This window comes from Aplidium turbinatum, chromosome 3 (genome assembly GCF_918807975.1).
Source record: "Aplidium turbinatum chromosome 3, kaAplTurb1.1, whole genome shotgun sequence".
NCBI lineage: Eukaryota > Metazoa > Chordata > Ascidiacea > Aplousobranchia > Polyclinidae > Aplidium > Aplidium turbinatum.
The window spans coordinates 17,376,118-17,394,438 of NC_137474.1; the positions used below are offsets into that span (position 1 = coordinate 17,376,118).

The 18,321-nt window shown below is 36.3% G+C and overlaps 1 protein-coding gene across 4 annotated transcripts in view; it reads right to left on the reverse strand.

Moving 5' to 3' along the window:
• LOC145767619 (uncharacterized) overlaps positions 1 to 18,115 on the reverse strand; it is a 68,472-nt gene extending 50,357 nt beyond the window's left edge. For all 4 annotated transcript variants that reach the window (XM_082579473.1, XM_082579474.1, XM_082579472.1 and 1 more), the window contains exons 1-7: positions 17,103 to 18,115; positions 16,744 to 16,988; positions 16,245 to 16,420; positions 15,584 to 15,804; positions 14,888 to 15,045; positions 14,583 to 14,671; positions 14,179 to 14,443 (exon numbers count right to left, since the gene is read on the reverse strand). In XM_082579473.1, coding sequence (XP_082435599.1) covers positions 14,179 to 14,443; positions 14,583 to 14,671; positions 14,888 to 15,045; positions 15,584 to 15,804; positions 16,245 to 16,420; positions 16,744 to 16,988; positions 17,103 to 17,889 — 1,941 coding nt within the window. In that variant the 5' untranslated portion in view covers positions 17,890 to 18,115. The remainder of the gene's footprint in view (positions 1 to 14,178; positions 14,444 to 14,582; positions 14,672 to 14,887; positions 15,046 to 15,583; positions 15,805 to 16,244; positions 16,421 to 16,743; positions 16,989 to 17,102) is intronic.
• Between the last annotated feature and the right edge of the window lie 206 nt (positions 18,116 to 18,321).

Here is an 18,321-nt window from a genome sequence, read left to right on the forward strand (position 1 = left end):
GCCTGTCATCGCTAGATAAAAATTTTAATCAACAATTGAACCAATGTATCGTTTGATAAAGGAACATCATCATCATGGGCCCTGCCAGAATAAGGTGTCGGCTATCGAACGGCTAAGGAACACACATGCTACATATTTTTGTACATACTGTTATTAAGACTAAATCTAATGTTAATATGAAAAGTTAGCTTTTGTTCACTAAGCCATCTAAATGTGCCAAACAGAATTTTGCTCATTTTCTTACTCATAATTAGATTTCATTTATCAACTGGACCTTACATCGCTTCAACAGCGCTAGACGTTGAAACGATGCAAATAAGCAACTTCTGCTAAATGCTTGATAACTGTAAAATGGACGATTGACGTGAATTCAAAGGCAAGATGTTGAAAGTTGATGCATCCACACAGTTATATAATAATCATTCGCTATCTCCGCTTGCAGCAGATTGCGCATCAACATGGGTTATTACTTGACAGGGTTTCATGTGATTTTATGAGCCGTACTGCTTCCATGCTGGCTCAAGGCAGATTGGAAGAGGGTGATATGTCACCAGATTATTACCCGATTTATCCTCACTGCGTTATGCAAGAAAGAACACAATCGGTACCCTTTTTAAAGTGTTTGGTATGACCTGACCTGGAATCGAACCCAGGGCTACCAGCACTAGAGCCGCAGGCGATAACCACTGAGCCACGGGTGCTATAATAACTCACATTAATTTAGAAACATAGTCGCTCTCGCCTGAAGAAATGTGGAAGAAAACGAACCGAACATAAACAGAAATTTCTGGTTAAAAAAAAATTATCAGAAAAAAACACAAGTAGAAATTGCTGTAAAAATGGCATAACATTTGAAATGGCAGTGTGTTGGCCACAAGAAAAAACGAGGGGCAACACATGGGCCAAACTATCGACATCGACAGCAATAGACGTGAAAAGAACTAGAAAGAGGTCGAAAAGATGATGTTGAAATCTGCTGAAGAAAACATCGGTTTCGCCTGAAAGAAATAATCGAAAGACACAATAACGCGGAGATATATGCGGATTGCGGAACCCATCAGCCAGCAGTGGCATGATGGTGGCGATGATGCAACTTCAATTAAAAAGGTGAAGGATGAATTACATATTTTCCATTATGTTTGACCAGATAGCTATCTGGGAGAAATTGTTTTAGGAGGATGTCATGACCTATGAACTAACCTTCTAAACTAAAGGATTTAAATAAAGTTCTTTTAAAAGTTACAGACAACATTCATAAAATTGTAGTATTTTACTGAAGCAAGCGAGTGACATCCTGATGCACTGCTCGAGTTGCTTGGTAGGTTCTTACTCTGTGGTTACTAGTTAGTAGCTACACCAGTGTTATAACGTCAAAAATGTGCAATACTTAAAATGCGATTAGGTTCAAACAGGGGAAGAGTCGTTGTTCAACGATTAAAGTTTCAATAAAGGCGAATCGTGTCCGAAGAAAGGTCAAGAGAAATGTTCTTTTATAATGTAAGGCCAAACAAGAAGTCAAAGTAAATTTTGTGAAATCAACAAAGATCAGAACATTAAAAACTAAATTGGAATCACTCCCTGTTGAGGAAAAATCGGGAAGATAACGTTTCTTGTCTTATTCTACACAGTCAAAATGAAAAAGCAAATTGTCAACGTGTTTCTGTCAAGAGCTACCGGACTGTAAATCTACCGGTTCTGCAAATGTAAGACCAATGTCGGCAGACGTTGAATCATTGCAGAATTGACAAATTTATTTTCTTACCAAGGAAATGTCTCAGTATGGTAGTGATTGAAAATTCATATCGAACTTCCACTCAATGTGTATAGGATGGAGCGAGAACGGGCAACGGAACTAGCAAGATTGAGGTTACATTTAACAACGCAAAATCAATGTAAAGATTGCGAATGGTGCTGATGGATCAGCAGCACGCCAACTGAACGCAATCTGACTGTCAGGCAGGCTTCCACGATATGCAGTGGTAAAATCTCGAATTATAACGTAAATTCAACGGATGAAAGGCAAACATGGCAGAACAGGATGCAACTATCACTCCACGCCGTCTAGAATAGTAAAGGAAATCGCTAAGAAAAATGCGTCGAGTTCTGAATCAACACATAGACCAGTTGCTTAGATTTTTTGGTCTTATTCTAACTAATTCTAGTATATTACTGACTATTACGCGCATGTTGAATTGCATTGACACAATAGTGGTAGCTAAGAGACAATGGAAAACAAATTGAACGATGAACTTGCAATTTGTTTTGATACATCTTTCAGCGGCCACATTCAGCCGACAAAACAAACTGCAACTACAAATCTAGCATTTGATATTGATTCCAATTCAATTGGATGAACGCACCATTAAAGTAGAATTACAACAAATAAAAATCTAATGTAAATCAATAACAAATTGATCAGCAATTCTACTTTCAATTCTTTCAAAGCAAAAAAAATCAATTCACTTTTATGCTGATGAACAATGGAGCTCCTCATTTATTTTCAGAATTACGGATTGCTTGCGCGTGAGTTACATTCAACAAATGTCGGCCCGATTCGCCGGCATTGTGCAATTCATTGTTTGGTGCAACACATCTCTCACTTGAACTAACGTCAAGTTGTCAGAATTGGTTCTTTTGTCATTGATTCAACACCAGCTAATGTTCGTTGGTAAAAAGCCTCCAAGCAAGCAACAGCATGTTGAGGGCGAGGCAATGTGCAAAGGCTCTTTGACTTTGCTTTGCAAGGAACACAAGAAAACAGATTATCTTGACATAGTGTTTACATATTTTGAATGCGACTGCAGTTTGACATTGCTGAATGACGCTAAAAAAAATGCAAAAAATCCAGATTACTACTTTGCATATTTGTTTAGTGCAATGATCCCCAACCTGTGTTACGCGTAGTCGCGTACCACTAGTGATAGGCTACACGAAGGTCTTTCAGATGGTACACGGGAAACTAACGTAACTCGCGGACGTACACGGTGACAGTAGTTAAAATAAAATAATACAATTTGAGCAAACTTTCAGATTACTCAATGTGCATTATTGTGTCATAATTAATTTTATTCGGAGATTCAAGCGTTTATGACGCAACATCTGGTCAGTGGTTCTTAAACTTTTTTGTTGAGACGTTTTTGAAAAATTTTGTTGGACTTGCAACGCACTCAGCGATAGGAATTTCAGTCATTTTTATTTATTTGTATCTCTAGCCTTTATTGGTCTGGTGACGAAATGAATTTACAAATTTGCGCTATGTGATCGTTAAACCATAAGCAATTGCTACAGTTTTGCAATGATAAGTTCTCATGCACATGTCAGGGTATAACAACAATGAAAACTATTAATACTACAAAAAGTGCTCAATGCTAAGCAAAAAAAGCAAAGCAGAGCGAATTAAATCAAATATAGTTATTACTATCTGTCAGGGTATGACAATATCTGCGAGCGCTTTATTATGCAATTGAGTTTAGATACGAAGCGGAATCATTGTGCGACGCCCTTGAAAAATTGAAACTACGCACTAAAGGCGTGGTGACGCACAGTTTGAGAACCTCTGACCTGGTTGTTTATCAGAAAAGCCAAAACTTTTCAGTTTTCAATGTTGCTACTGATAGTAGCAGTAGCAGTGCACCCTATTTATAGGTCTTCTACTAATCCGACAGCTCCACAGCTTACTGTAATTCTTTTAGTCTAATAATAAAGTATTTTTGTCTTGAAGAGCTGTGCTAAAATTCGTTACATTTTCTTGCTTTTTATTGTATATTTTGAGATTTTCTGGTCGTAGCGTAGGTGGTACGCGAGCACTGTATGAAACTGCTAAATGGTACGCGAATAGAAAAAGTTTGGGAATCACTGGTTTAGTGTCTGTGGTTGCGTCCGCTTGTCGTTTAAAATCGGAATAAGCGCAAGTTACAGCTTCTTGGTGTTTCAAGGATAGAATGTGATCATAAACAGTTGAATTTATGGCTTGCGTATGTGCCGCCCTGGTGCCAGACCGATCAGAGCGATGACCTCACCATGAAATGATTAGCAATGTAATTTTAATTGTGTTAACGAAACAGTAAAGAGCAAAGGGTATCAAGCAGTCACGAGATGATATTTCGAAAGAGGATTTGCGTTAACCGCCAGTGATTTACCTGCCCAAGTTTTCAACACGTGATTAGCAACGAGTTTGCATCATCATGCTTAACAAGGGTGACTCAGCCAAGCACACGGACAAGCGGTTTTGCTTGATGCCTTCAGTGTGTTAGAAGAAACATTAACAAACGTCCATGTGGTGTAAAAACGTTGATGCCCAATGGAGAATGTGCTTGTTGAAACGCCAATAAGGCACCACCACAATAAAGAACAGAATGTACAACCGCACAGACGTCCATGTTAAAGTCACTGAATCGGTCGCTGTTGCGTTGCTACAACGCCTGGAGACAGTGAAGTCATGTAAAATGGATTGTACAATGCAAAATATCACATAAATCCCATGTGAATGCTATGCATTTGTTGCATGACTGCTCAAATGTTGTTGTTTGAAAACCATAATAGCTAATGATACGTCAGCATCACATGTTTCTACATTAAATAGAAATAATGCCCCGCCTCCATATCAGTTATTTTTTTTGAAATCTAAATTAATAAAAGGGTTGATTTTCTGGCTGAGTTGCTGCCATTTTTTCCACACAGAAGGTTGTCGAACTGTTTGCGTCATCAAAATAGTAGAAAAACACTTTAATATCCTGAATTTTGCATCAATATGACAAATTTTAACGTCAAACAATATGTTTCTCGGCAGCCGATTTGCAAGCCTGAATGGCTTCCACGCTAGCCTGAATGGCTTGCGTGGAAGCTACACCGTTATAGTTAACGAATCGCAACTGCTCGCTGTACTAGTGAGTGCTCAGCCTTGTGCTGATAGCCAGGAAGAACGCCCCTTTCTTCACAAGTTAACGTCAAACATTGGCATGGAAAGAACAAATGACTAACCATCATGTCGACTGTTAAACGACTTCGTTGTATTTGCATTAGATTAACATTGAAATAGTAAAAAGATCTTGGATTGACAGATTGAAGTTGTTGGTGAAATTAGAAAGAAATTCATCGTGGGATTTCAATGCCAGTGTGTCCACTGAGTTAGCAAATCAGTCCTTTTTGCATTGATTCAACGTCTGCAGACGATGATCCCTAAAAGTAATCAATGTAAAAAAAAAATATTTGCTGGACGGAAAGGTGGGCGAAATTAGATAAGACGTCATCATGAAAGTACAATAGACAAGTGAATGACAAACTGACTTTTGAAAACCTTGATCAGATTTGACATCGAGCTTATCTCTCGTGCCATCTACAACAACCACAAAAATCAATAAATTTCGTACTACTGTATCAATATAGATCATTTGAAATAGGCCATTAGAAACAAATTAAAGCGTTTAGTAAAAACGTGGCCCTAAAAAAGTACAAACATTTGCAACCTCTGATATCGTAAAATTTATTTGAAAGCGGTTATTGATCACACTAAATTGTTACGTGACCACAACGAGCAATCGAAGAAAGCAAGACAATGAAGGAATCTTCATGTCCACTGTGCTCCCCAATAAAGAAGTCACAATTCACGAGAAATTAGTTCTAACTGTAAATCTTATAACAAAAATAAAACTGTAACAATTAGCAATAGAACAATTGAGAAAATTAGTCAGTCTGTAGTTGAGTTGGTAGCCCGGGGTGACAACTTTAAAACATGGGTCTGCAACTATTCGGCTAGTCCGATTCGGCTATTTTCCTATTCGGCTACAGTCCGATTCGGCTAGTTCCCTGTTCGGCTACAGTTTTGAATTGTATTTTGTATTTTATTCCACAATAAAACTTTATGGGGCGAGAAAGGTGATGACGTCATAACCATAACGCTACTTTACTCAATTAACGTAGTCTTTGATTAAGCTTAATGTCTTGTTCATATTGACACCTAGGTCACAAACCGAATTTATTAGAACCGCTGCTTGAAACGATTACCGTAGTTTTACGCATGCAGTACGCCTAATCGTAAAAATTTTGATATTGTTAGCTCATAATTGGAACAGTTGGAAAACAAGCCGATTCATTTCCTTTCCGTGCGAGTGAAAAACAACGATCAAGACAGTGAAGTTATCGAAATAAAACGCAAAAAATCATGATTTCAAACAGAGTGGAAACCCGCTATCGGTTTTATTAACCTCGTATCGCACGTTTTGCTAATTACTTACCTTCAAAGCGTTAACAACGGCGAAGTGTTTTCTCTTCTGTTTTTTATCGAAAGTCTTTACAGTCTTTTATCGAATACCGTATACACTCGAGTATAAGTCGAGATGTTCGCAAGTGAATTTCACCTCAAAAAGACGGGTTCAACCGAAACACGGGACAAGCTATTGTCTCCAGCTTGGCAGTTTTCAAAATGAACGCATTTTTACTGCCGCAAAATCATTGTTGACGTAGATTACGGAGTTTGAAACGGCGTCGAAAAATAAAGGTTTTGAATACGTTTATTTCCAGTGATTCGAACCTAAATTTCAAATTTAAGGATTTCTTGTCAATTCTAAACTTTATGCACTTGTTGAGCAATATGCAAAGCTCACGAGACAAAACAGAAAGAGCTGTTTTAAGAAATCGATTTTTTTATTTTTGCATGTAGGATATAATCGTTCTTATTACGTAACATTCCATGATCGTTGAAGTCGATGTCAAACCTAGGCGGTCGCATAAAACAATGATGTCAGGTTAGCTAGGTGATAATAGCGGTAAAAGACGTCGTTATTGCGTAGGCAATATCTGCGGCCAAGACCATTAAACACCTTTTCTTTTATTGGTTTTCAATTTAATTCTCACATATTGCGAACAAAACAATGCATTCTGTTGAATCATAATTGATCTCACAGCGGGAAGACCTCGTTGAAAATAGCGCGTTTAATTTAGCTGGTTTACTTAATATTGCAGTGAATAGTTACGTGAGTATTCCAGCAGCGTAAGTTACTCTATCATCTACTTTGAAATTTCCATACCGTATGAGAAAGCCATGCGATCAGCTGCTGTTCTGCGGGCAAGAGAAACGTAGGCTATTTTTCGCTTTCGGCACTCTTTAGTCCGTTTAAATGATCTAAATCTCTTTCGCGAAGTGTTTTATCTTTGAAACACTACTTGTAATAACCATTTTTGTTGCCCCTGGTTAGTGATTAGGTCTAAACCCCACTCATCTAAAGCTTCGATAATTTCAACTATAAAAGAAACGATATTGTGGAATAAAATACAACATTCTCTAAATAAACAGAAGGCGTCGTTGGATTTGGAATTTTGTAGTAGTTGAGGATTCTAATATATTCTAAGTTTGCATACAGACGGTGACGTAGCATACATGTCGATTTTATGTGAGCAAATATTTCAATTTAATAGTTCAAACATTCTGCGCTAAATTTCATTTCAATTTATTTTTCTTTGTCGGAATGCAAAAGAAACGATATTGTGGAATAAAATACAAAATACAATTCAAAACTGTGGCCGAATAGGAAAATAGCCGAATCGGACTAGCCGAAACGGGCCATTCCGTTAAAACATAGGGCCGATTAAAAAAATATGTTCTGAGTAAAATCATGCTGTCATAACTCACAACACTCGCAAGAATTATTATTTTTACATCGTTTTAATGTTGCCAGAAAATCTAAAAAAAAAAACTCTTGCTGTCTGGAATCCAACTGAGTAACTGACAATTTCTGGACACTATAGCTTTATGTAAAACACAATATCTTTTACTGTACTTTCATGTCAAAAGTATACTACCATGACATAGCTCCAAGTCAGTGCAGAAGATTGTAGGGATTCGACACTTGTTTCAATAACCATCATTTTGAAGCATGCTGCATCATAAGTTATAAGGCACAATTATGATAAAGTCACATCAAACAAATACTGCAGTTTCATGGCACCCAGTTTGACAAAATCGACAAGACCTTTTGGCCTTGCACAATGCCTTATCAAAATATTTTAACAGAAAAATAAGTTTTATTTTGTTGGTGAAGACAATGTTGCTGAGTTTATAGAAGAAGTGACTTACACTAGTGGAAGATACCACAGCAGTCATGACTCATTCGAAACACGGTGGCAAATGAATCGTTACTTCTTGCCATAAGCATTACAAACCGGGGCACATCAATCTAGACGACAAACTTCCACATTTGAACGTCACTTCCTCCTTTACACATCTAGTTTTGAAACGCATCTGTGAACTGGAAATAAATTTGAAGAACCAATGCTTGAACATGGCAACACTGATCTGTATCACTGTACGATATAGTAGGCTATGCTGTGATTAAAACGCTCAAATCCATAAAACCATTCACTTTTTTTGAAGACAAAAGTAAACTTCTATAGCTTTCAATTTTTGTTAGTTAAAAATATAACCAAGGTTTTGCTTTTGCCAATGAACTCATCAGAACTGAAAGTGAGTAGACAAACCACCAAGCTAAAAAAATGTTTTAAATCCAGATGGGACAAAAAATTGCTTCTAAAAACTAAGTGAAATGGTGTGACTCGGTCTTTGGCAAATGGTTGGTGAAAGAAAATGCGATTAATGGTAAAAATGCTTGCGTTTAGCCATTCCATTAATACATATATCACTATTCACTCATTTCACTCCAAGCGGCTTAAAACTATGGTGTCAGCAGGAAATTCTCAGGCGCTGGAAACCTGGTTTGAATCGCCATGTTCCTTGTGAGACACCCCAGCCAGAAAATCAGTCACTTTTTACATTGATTTAACGTTTGCAGACGTTGACTCAATGTAAAATCGACTAATTTTGCTGGCAGGGACAGGGTGCCACCACCTTTGTCAGGGCTAGCACTTCAACGTCTAAAAACGTTAAGTCTTGCCAATTAGGAAAGAAGCTAAGACATTAAACATTCAAGTTACAATGTATTTATGGTTCTAAGTTCTAATTCTAACCATACATTGCGTGATAATGTGCTGTATGTACTTAGCGATTAAGTCATGATTACCAATGAAAAATACCAGTTAGATGCGGATGATCACGCAGGCCAATGACGTCACGAACACAAGTTTGGAAGAGGAAAGTCTATTACCATAAAACCTTTTACAACTTGGGGAATATATATTTCAAAAATATTAAACTTGTAACCTTGTGAATTAAAATCAGCCAAAAGCACATTACCAATGAAAAACAGGAAACAAAACAACTGGATTAAAGAAGAGACATTAATGAAAATAAAACAACGAAAAAAATTGAAAGCAAAAATTTCCCATTCAGAAGAGGCCAGACAAGAGTACGCTCAGCTCAATAGAGAGGTACAAAAGGCCATGAGAAAAGACAAACGAGACAATATAGAACAACAATGTTGTAAAATCGAAAAACACGCATCAAATAACTCATGTCGTGATTTATACCAAGCGGTAAAAAGCATAACCAATAAGTTCAAACCAAAACTAGACAACATAAAAAGTAAACATGGTGAAGTTTTGTGGCAGAAAGAGGAGGTAAAAAAGAGATGGAAAGAATATTGCGAAGAATTATACAAAGAAAAAGATCCTATCGATAATGTACAAACAAATCCAATTACACAATGCAAAGATGAAAATGATACAGAGCCACGACCACTGCTGAGTGAAGTAGAAAATGCTTTAAACACTATTAAAAACAAAAAAAGTCCCGGATCTGATGATATACCCATCGAACTATTGAAATATATTGGAGAAAATGCAGTGAGAACAATTCATAAACTTTGTATCAGAATATGGGAAACCAACATTTGGCCAGATGATTGGGTAAAGTCAATATTTGTCCCATTACCAAAAAAAGGCGATATAACGGAATGCAGCAACAACCGAACAATTGCTTTAATTAGTCATGCCAGCAAGGTAATGTTAACAATAATTAAAAAAAGACTAGAAAACAAAATTGAACACGAATTAGCTCCTGAACAGGCTGGTTATAGACCCCGCAAAGGAACAAAAGACGCAATATTCAATCTTAAAATGCTGATAGAGAAACGAAGAGAACGGAACCTTTCAACTCATTTATGTTTTCTAGACTATCGAAAGGCTTTTGATTCAGTGAAGCACCAACAATTGTGGACAATTCTGAAAGGTTATGGCTTTCCTACACATCTGATAAATTTAATCCGAAGCCTGTATACTGCTCAAAAAGCAGCAGTAAGAACTGGAAGTGGCCTCACCGAGTGGTTTTCCATTGGAAAAGGTGTCAGACAGGGATGCATATTGTCACCATATCTTTTCAATCTTTATACTGAACACATAATGAGAAAAGTTTTGGAGAATTTTGATGGCTCAGTGAAAATTGGAGGAAAAGTGGTAACCAACTTTCGATATGCTGACGACATAGTGTTGGTCGGTGGAAGTGTAACGGAACTGCAAGAACTTTTGAATGGCGTCAAGTCAAGAAGTGAAGAATATGGTTTGCAATTACATCCCACAAAAACAAAAGTGATGGCCATAAGTAAAAAAGATGAAATTTGTCCAAGCTTATACATTGGTGGTAATGTTGTTGAAAGTGTAAGTAATTTCTGCTATCTTGGCAGTGTCATAACTGACACTTATGATGATAGCACGGAAATTAGAAGGCGAATTGCTATGGCAAAAACAGCTGTGACATCACTTACAACGGTGTGGAAACAGAGATCAATTGGTAAAAACACAAAATTAAGATTGCTGCGAACTCTCGTTTTCCCAATTGCCACATATGGATGTGAAATTTGGACATGCAAAAAACGTGACATTAAAAAGTTAAAAAGTTTTGAAATGTGGTGTCACAGGAGGCTATTACGTATCAGCTGGATGGAAAGAAAAACAAATGAATTTGTTTCCCAACAAATAAACGATAAATGGAGTCTGATAAACAACATTAACCTTAGAAAATTGAGATATTTCGGACACATTGCAAGAAGCAACTCGTTGGAAAATTCAATGTTAACTGGGATGGTGCAAGGCAAACGAACAAAAGGACGACAAAAAATGAAATATTTTGACAATATCAAGCAAATTACAGGAATAAAAAGCATGCCGGAAGCACTAATAAAAACAAAAGACAGAACAAAATGGAGGCAGTTCATAAGGGAGATCACAGCTGATCAAACATGATCAATCTGTTGAAGAAGAAGAACCTTGTGAATTATGAAACGATTTGATGCTTTTGGGGGATAGCACAGCATAGAGACTTTTATTGTGTAAAACCACAAAAGAAAATCTCACAATAATCTACAATATTACTCATGACTCAAGCACTAAATCTTGACACCATAGCCATTAACGTGTTTGGAAAAACATTTCAAGTTGTCTCAATCAGTGAAAGTTGCTTTTTACATCGTTTTCGCATTCCGAGACGTCTATAAAAATATAACTATCACTGAGAAGGATAATAGTATCTAGCCTTTACTCACAACGTGCTTCAACGTTGAAAGAACTGTTTATCACTATACTGTACTATTAATTAGTTAAGCATATTTGTTCCATTAAATTTTAACCGTTAAAAGCATAACTTGTTTGGTTCGAACTTTGTTGCTCTATGCTTCAACACCTCTGTGGATTACTTTCAGTGCAAGCAGAAAACCCTTAGAAATACATATACTATACTGTAATTGCCTAAAAATGCATTATGCAAATAAATTAAAAGCACGTTTACAGAATTTCGTTGGAAAGACAACTAGTGAGAATCGTCTAACTAATGGATTGTTGGGATTGGGTAGAGTTGTATAACATGCACATGTTTTTAGCAACAACAGCAAGTGTTGAAAGTAGGGATAACCCACTCAGTAAAGTACCAGTTTCATTGCTGTGAGCTGTGGTTATATCTTAACAGACACAGATTGTCACTTCATTTCAAGAAAAAACATGTTTGTTCACACTTGTATCAATATACGAAGAGACGTTGTCTACCTGCCAGGATGGCAGACTGTTTCCGAGGTAAACAAATGAAAAAACCCATTTCTACGAAAATTGCTTTTTGTTTGACTTCACAACGAAACAAAGCATTACGTCAAAAACTGGACAAAATTTATGAGAACCAATTACCAATTTCAGAAGTTTATACTTTTCAAAATCATAAAAAAAAAACATTGTGGTTCACTTGGAGGTTGCATATCAAGTCTTATTAAAACAAATTTATTTTTAGAAGAAAACTTAGCACGATAAAAATAAATTATATAATTGTTTAAACAATGTTTTATCCAAGTGATATTGCACAATATTAGTATTACACGTTTCATACAAAATTATGGGCAAAAATAACTGTTCTATTGTTAGATCGTAATTCCATGATAAAGAAGAGTGTGTTTTATGTGGGTCACGAAACACTGAAGTTATTGAAAAAAACAAAAGTGCTGTACGATCGTCAAAATCTAAGCTTTAAAAACAAACATCATTGAGTTTTGCAAGACAGTTTCTAGAGCTAACATAAAAGTATCAAGTTATTTCATGGAACTTTCTATATATACACTTATACAGTATATAATATATATATATAAATTGTTCTGTCTTTGTTGGAACAAACTAAAAAGGGAAAAGAACCGAAACAAAAATTTAAAACCCATAAACTGCAAAGATTTGTTGCAGTTTAGCTACAGAAGTTAGACCAATTACCATAGCATTGGAACACAGAGTTGGCAAAGCAATTTTTCATCGTATCACATTTAAAAAAAGAAAAACTATTTTATTTCGAAACTGTAGTATTTACACATATCACAGCCAAAATGAAATAAGTCCAAAGTAAGTGGTAACACTATCTACGACAGAGCAAGTCAAACAACCTTCCCTAATACAAATACTTTTTCAAATACCGTCACAACAACTTCACAACGACAAATATGCATGTAGCGTGGCAAGCAAAGCTACACCAGTCACTTGTTGTACTTCCCTACTACTGTATTCTATAGCAACCAACACATACATTTCCGACTTGGCATCAAAAACATACACAAACCTGAATACGTGCAGTACGCCGTTTCAATGTAAGATACCAAACGGGCCGACAAACAGTTTTGATTGTAAAAAAAATCAACCCTGTTTTGCAAACCGCATCTCACCGAATACGCAAAAAGGTCGTTTTTGTGGTAAGCCAAATGCACTTTAAACCCAAGGAGCCATTGCTTTGATCCAAATGCTACTTTCTAGCGAATGAAAGCATTCTAGCTTCTGCTACAAAAAGTTAGATTTTAAGTGATGTGAAGTTGTTGAATTAATGTAACAAGGAAGAAAATATGTTACCAGCTAATTGTAGAATTAGTGACTGGAATGACTGGGCCACAGTATAAATGACGAAATTAACTGTGCATTTACATTTACTTTCGGAAAGCTTCGTTATAGAGGATAATAATGGTGGAATAGATAGAATGCCAACACAATGATTCCAGTTAAAAAGCAAGTTTTCATGTACTTGCGACCACCTCCCACATAAGGAACGACTTTGATGCATCGAAAATACACGGAAGATGGCTGATTGTAGTTTTGGTTCCTGTCATCACTGGAGCACTACACTTACAGTAATTCTCACAAACTATGAAATCAGATATTTCTTACATTGATTCAACGTCCACAGGCGTTGAATAAAAAAAAATGACTAATGTGTTGGCTCAGATCACGTACGATAATTTCGGTTTGTGAACCTTTCCAACATTTGATTATACCTTGAAGTAAGTATACGCAGTACGCACGCAGGTTCAATGACATTTCATTATTTCATTGTATGTCCGGGACCATGTTTATTCTCAGCAATGGAATTAAAACAGAATTTAAAACAGGATTTTTTTGTTGAGGCGACCCTTAGTGTGAGATGGATAATTGGATATGCAGGAAATGTACTTCAACATTCAAGTTTGCTCATCTTTTTGGGATCTTGGCCAAGAAATTAAATCCAGAAAAGCGTCATCACATCATGAAAAACTTTAACGATATCAATCTTTACCTCTTTAAAACGTCAAAATCAACTTGTATTGAAAACACCAAGCAACGTGATATGCAAAAGCTTACCAACGCATTTTCTCATCATTCAATGCAACGGATAAACCAACTACATGAAGAAACTTCGACGTTTTCCGTCACACTACACATGCCTACTTTTCACTGCCCTGGGTTTTCTATGTGTTCATCCCATTACATTCGCAACTATGGTTTCTATCATGCACCACATTTACTCACCATTTCCTTTGCAACTTCCACAGGGATGTCTTTGTTGATGTCAAAGCCAAACTCCACAGCATCATCGTTTTTATGCTTTTGCTTCAGTTTCTGAGCATCCTCCACAACCAGTCGCAGGAACACTGTACGAGCAGGATTCCGAACTGCATCTTCTCCTTGCTCCCCTTCTGATGGGATGTCATCTTCAGGAGGAGAAGCAAACTCCACTCGAACTCCAGTGACCTCGACAAAGAATGGCTCGTTGAGCAGCTGCTGTGCTGTGTATCTGCAAGATTTTTCAAATTTTGTGTTAAACTTTTATCAGACCTACGAAGTTCAAGCTTTAATTTAAAGTTTGAGTTCAGATTCGCATACTGTCGGTAGATCAGCAGCATGAAGCAATGCCATCACATAAACAACATCACCTTTGCGTTTTGTCTTTATGTATGCAAATTGAAATGATGTGTTTTTCTTCTTCTCCTTGAACTTTGTCAAAATTTGCAGGGGGAACACCCTAAACACAACATTCAGTTTGCAAGTTTTCCGTCAAACTTGAAATTTCAGATACAAATATGCTACAAGCACGTACAAAAGATAGAGAGCAATACCACAGAAAATACAGTTGAAAAAATAACAGTATGAAGAAAGTTTCAGGAAAATCAAATTATTAAATATGGCGAAAAAATTGACAAAGGAGTTATTCTCTTGATAAAGTTTATGACACACGCACCTGTGTGACTTTACGATATATTTGTCCTGCATTATTACACTCTGAATACGGGTACTCTCCTGTTATCATCTCCAGCATACACATCCCAAACGCATATACGTCCACACTCTCGTCATAGTGTTCCTCGTACATTTCGGGTGCCATAAACTCAGGCGTTCCTGTAGAGCAAATCGGTTAAGCTGAATAGCTGAACGTATCCAGGAACCAATAATCAACTTTTCCCATCAAACTCGCTCTCAGGTGGCTTCGTTTCTTCTTGGTTTACAACAGATCTGTTTGCAGTAAAATTTAATAAATTGTGGGTCCAACATTGCATGTTATAATGTTATAAATAAAAAGAAAAGGTTTGTACAAACCTGCTTGGAAATATACTAGATTTATAGCATACTTTTCAACAAACCGATAGCTTATATAGGCTAATATATTATCGCACATTGTCTATAGAAAGGTAACAAAATTCAAAAGTAAACAAAATAAAACCATAAGTATTACCAGCATTTATGAAATTTTAGAGTACCTGAAACCTGAAAAATAATCTAAATGTAAGAAGTCACAATCGGGTTAGATAAAGAAGATACGCTAAGTGTAAAACGCAGTGGATAAATCAACTGTTATAATCTGAAACAAACATACCAAATACAAAATTAATGCAAATTTGCAACTCACAGTACAAACTGTTAACTCTTATTAACTTACCAATAACACTTTTAGCAAAAGAAGTGCGCTTTAAAGTAGCAAGGCCAAGATCACCAACTTTCACAGATCCAGTTGGCCCGGTGATAAATATGTTATCACATTTCAAATCTCTGTGTATAATCGGAGGGTTTCGAGTATGCAAAAAATTAAGACCCTTTAGTATTTGTCTGCACCAACTGCGAAGAACTTTCGGTTTTACCGATTTAAACCGCTTCAAATACCTGGAATTAAAATTAAATTCAGTTCCGATGCTGATTGATCAACGTTCCAACGGTTTTATGCACAAAAGAATACAAATAATCACTTTAATAATTAATTGTGAACCTGGTCAATAAGTTCAGTCAGATCTTCTTTACTGTAACTGGGATGTACCGTCTGAAGCTGATCTCTCAAGCATTGAATATATAATGCAACAAAATGAATCAAAATATGAGTGAAATTGTTGCCACAGACAGTTCAAACAAGACTAATTACAGAGTATTCTTCATTTAAGTTTTGCTTATTTCATACTAATAATTACACAAATTCAATGCAACCATTGGGTAGAGGCGAAATGAGGGTTTTTGTGCACTGAAAGGTACATAAAAAAAAAAAAATCACTTTGCGTTAAAAACGCAGTTTTTTATTGCTGGTAACATTTTATGAATTAACAATAATTTACGTTTTCAATGTTCCTGATGTCATTAACTCAGTGACAAGAATGATGCATTTTTTTCCTTTGGAAGACTGATAATCCCAGGAATCATAAAATCTCACAATATTTGGATGTTGTAAACCTTTCAGCATCTCTGCCTCTTCCCGAAACCGTGTTCTTTCACTTTTTGAAAGTTTATGATGCTAAAAACAAAACTTATTTTTGATAAACAAAACTTTTGCGCCGTTTAAGTTTTGTAATGCAATTTTAACTGCTATGACCCCATACACAAAAAGACTTACCAGTTTCCAAGATTAACAACCAGAAATATGGCGTTGTTGAAGAATGTAACACCAAACACTAGTGCATACAATATCACTAAATGAATTGCTGCCATGACACTAATAAAAAAGCAATGTATTGCGATAACTACATATGGCAAATAAATTGTTTTCTGTAGACCATATCACATACATGGTGTACAACACAAGAAAACACACCTTACACGTGAATAGTTGATACTTACCTGCAACTCACACCAAGCTACAGCAACACCAGTGTCTGTATCAAGACCCTTATAAACAGTTTTAAAACTTCCTCTTCCGAGTTCAATGTCAAACTTGAGAAATCTTGAATCAGGGGATTCACCAATTGTTTTTGCCTCATCCTCAAATTCTTGTCGGGATTTCGCATCTTTCACCAAACCTGTTGAAAGAACTTCTGAGGTAGGGGGAAATTTATCTTTCTTTTCCTCAGTAGGTCCAAGTGGATCTGTGGATTTAAAAAGACTAACGTTTGACAACTCTGATGATCTGCAAATAGTACCGTACATCTAGCACATTAAAAACAAACTTCAAGAAACTATAAAAAAAATTACTCATTTACCTTTTGCAGTGTGTCCTTCACCTGATGGAGTGTTGGCAGAGTTGATACTCTCTGAAGAAACAAGGGACTCCACTTCATCTGTGCTCTGTGGTGGCGATGCTTCAGCAAATTTAACTCTTTTAGGAGTAGTTTCATCAGAAGTTCCTTCTAAATGTCCACCTACAGTCATTTTGGAAGAAGGCAGTAATGACTCTTGATATTGTTTACTAACAGGTTCTATTTGTGAAAGATCTGTACCACTACCAATCAAATAGTTTTCTGGTGAGTTGGTCTTACTTAAATCAACATTCTTTTCCTGATGCACATATTCATCGCTGATTTTATTTTCGGAAGAAGCACTGCCATTTTGTGACTGATTAGACATGGATGTAGAATCTTCGGAGCTATTGTGTAAGGAAAGGCATGCTAGTTGCGATGGCTGAGAGTTAATTTTTAGTGCATTCAAGTTTATTTCATCAAGAGCATCATATGACTTTGACTCCGTCGTGTTAGGTGTATCAAAATCATCCATTTTACCATTTAGTTGATTGCCATTTTGAATTACATCAACCATACTTCCTCCACTATGTGACAAATTTTCTAATGGATCTCTTCTTGTTTCTTGGACTTCATTTATTTTCATAATTTTCCCATAGTTGGACATCGGCTCTTCACAAACAGAATCTTGAACAATCACATCAGATTGTCTACCATTTCCATTTATTATTTTCGGAGATTGGTCAGCAGATTCATTTTTAGCCATAGCTTCAGAGCTCATTCCACAACAAATTGGATTAATGTGGTACATATGATAATAAATGTACACACACAAGTGAGCAAACAAAATAATTCACAGTGAAAGTAAAATTGATAGAAGGACGACAAGTCGTCCTGTGAATTGCAGTCCCTCTAAGTCTCCAATTATACACTGTGTTATCCAAAGTATAAAACGTATCTGTGGAGTTGTGAAAAGTCTATGGCAGGCCTGAATAATTCAGTAGTTTCTTTCAAAGCAAGAGCTTTCATTTTGTGAATACATTTACTCTCCCGATGACAGAAAAGCAAATGAAATTTCCAGGTGGAAATACAGACAATAGTTAACTTAAAGAATTGACTCTATAGCTGCAAAAAATGCTTCAAAATTCAGTCAATCAGACAAACTTTTTAATAAAACTTTACACAAGACAACACTACACTTGAATTTTCTCTCAACCATATCTTACATAATGTTAATAGACTT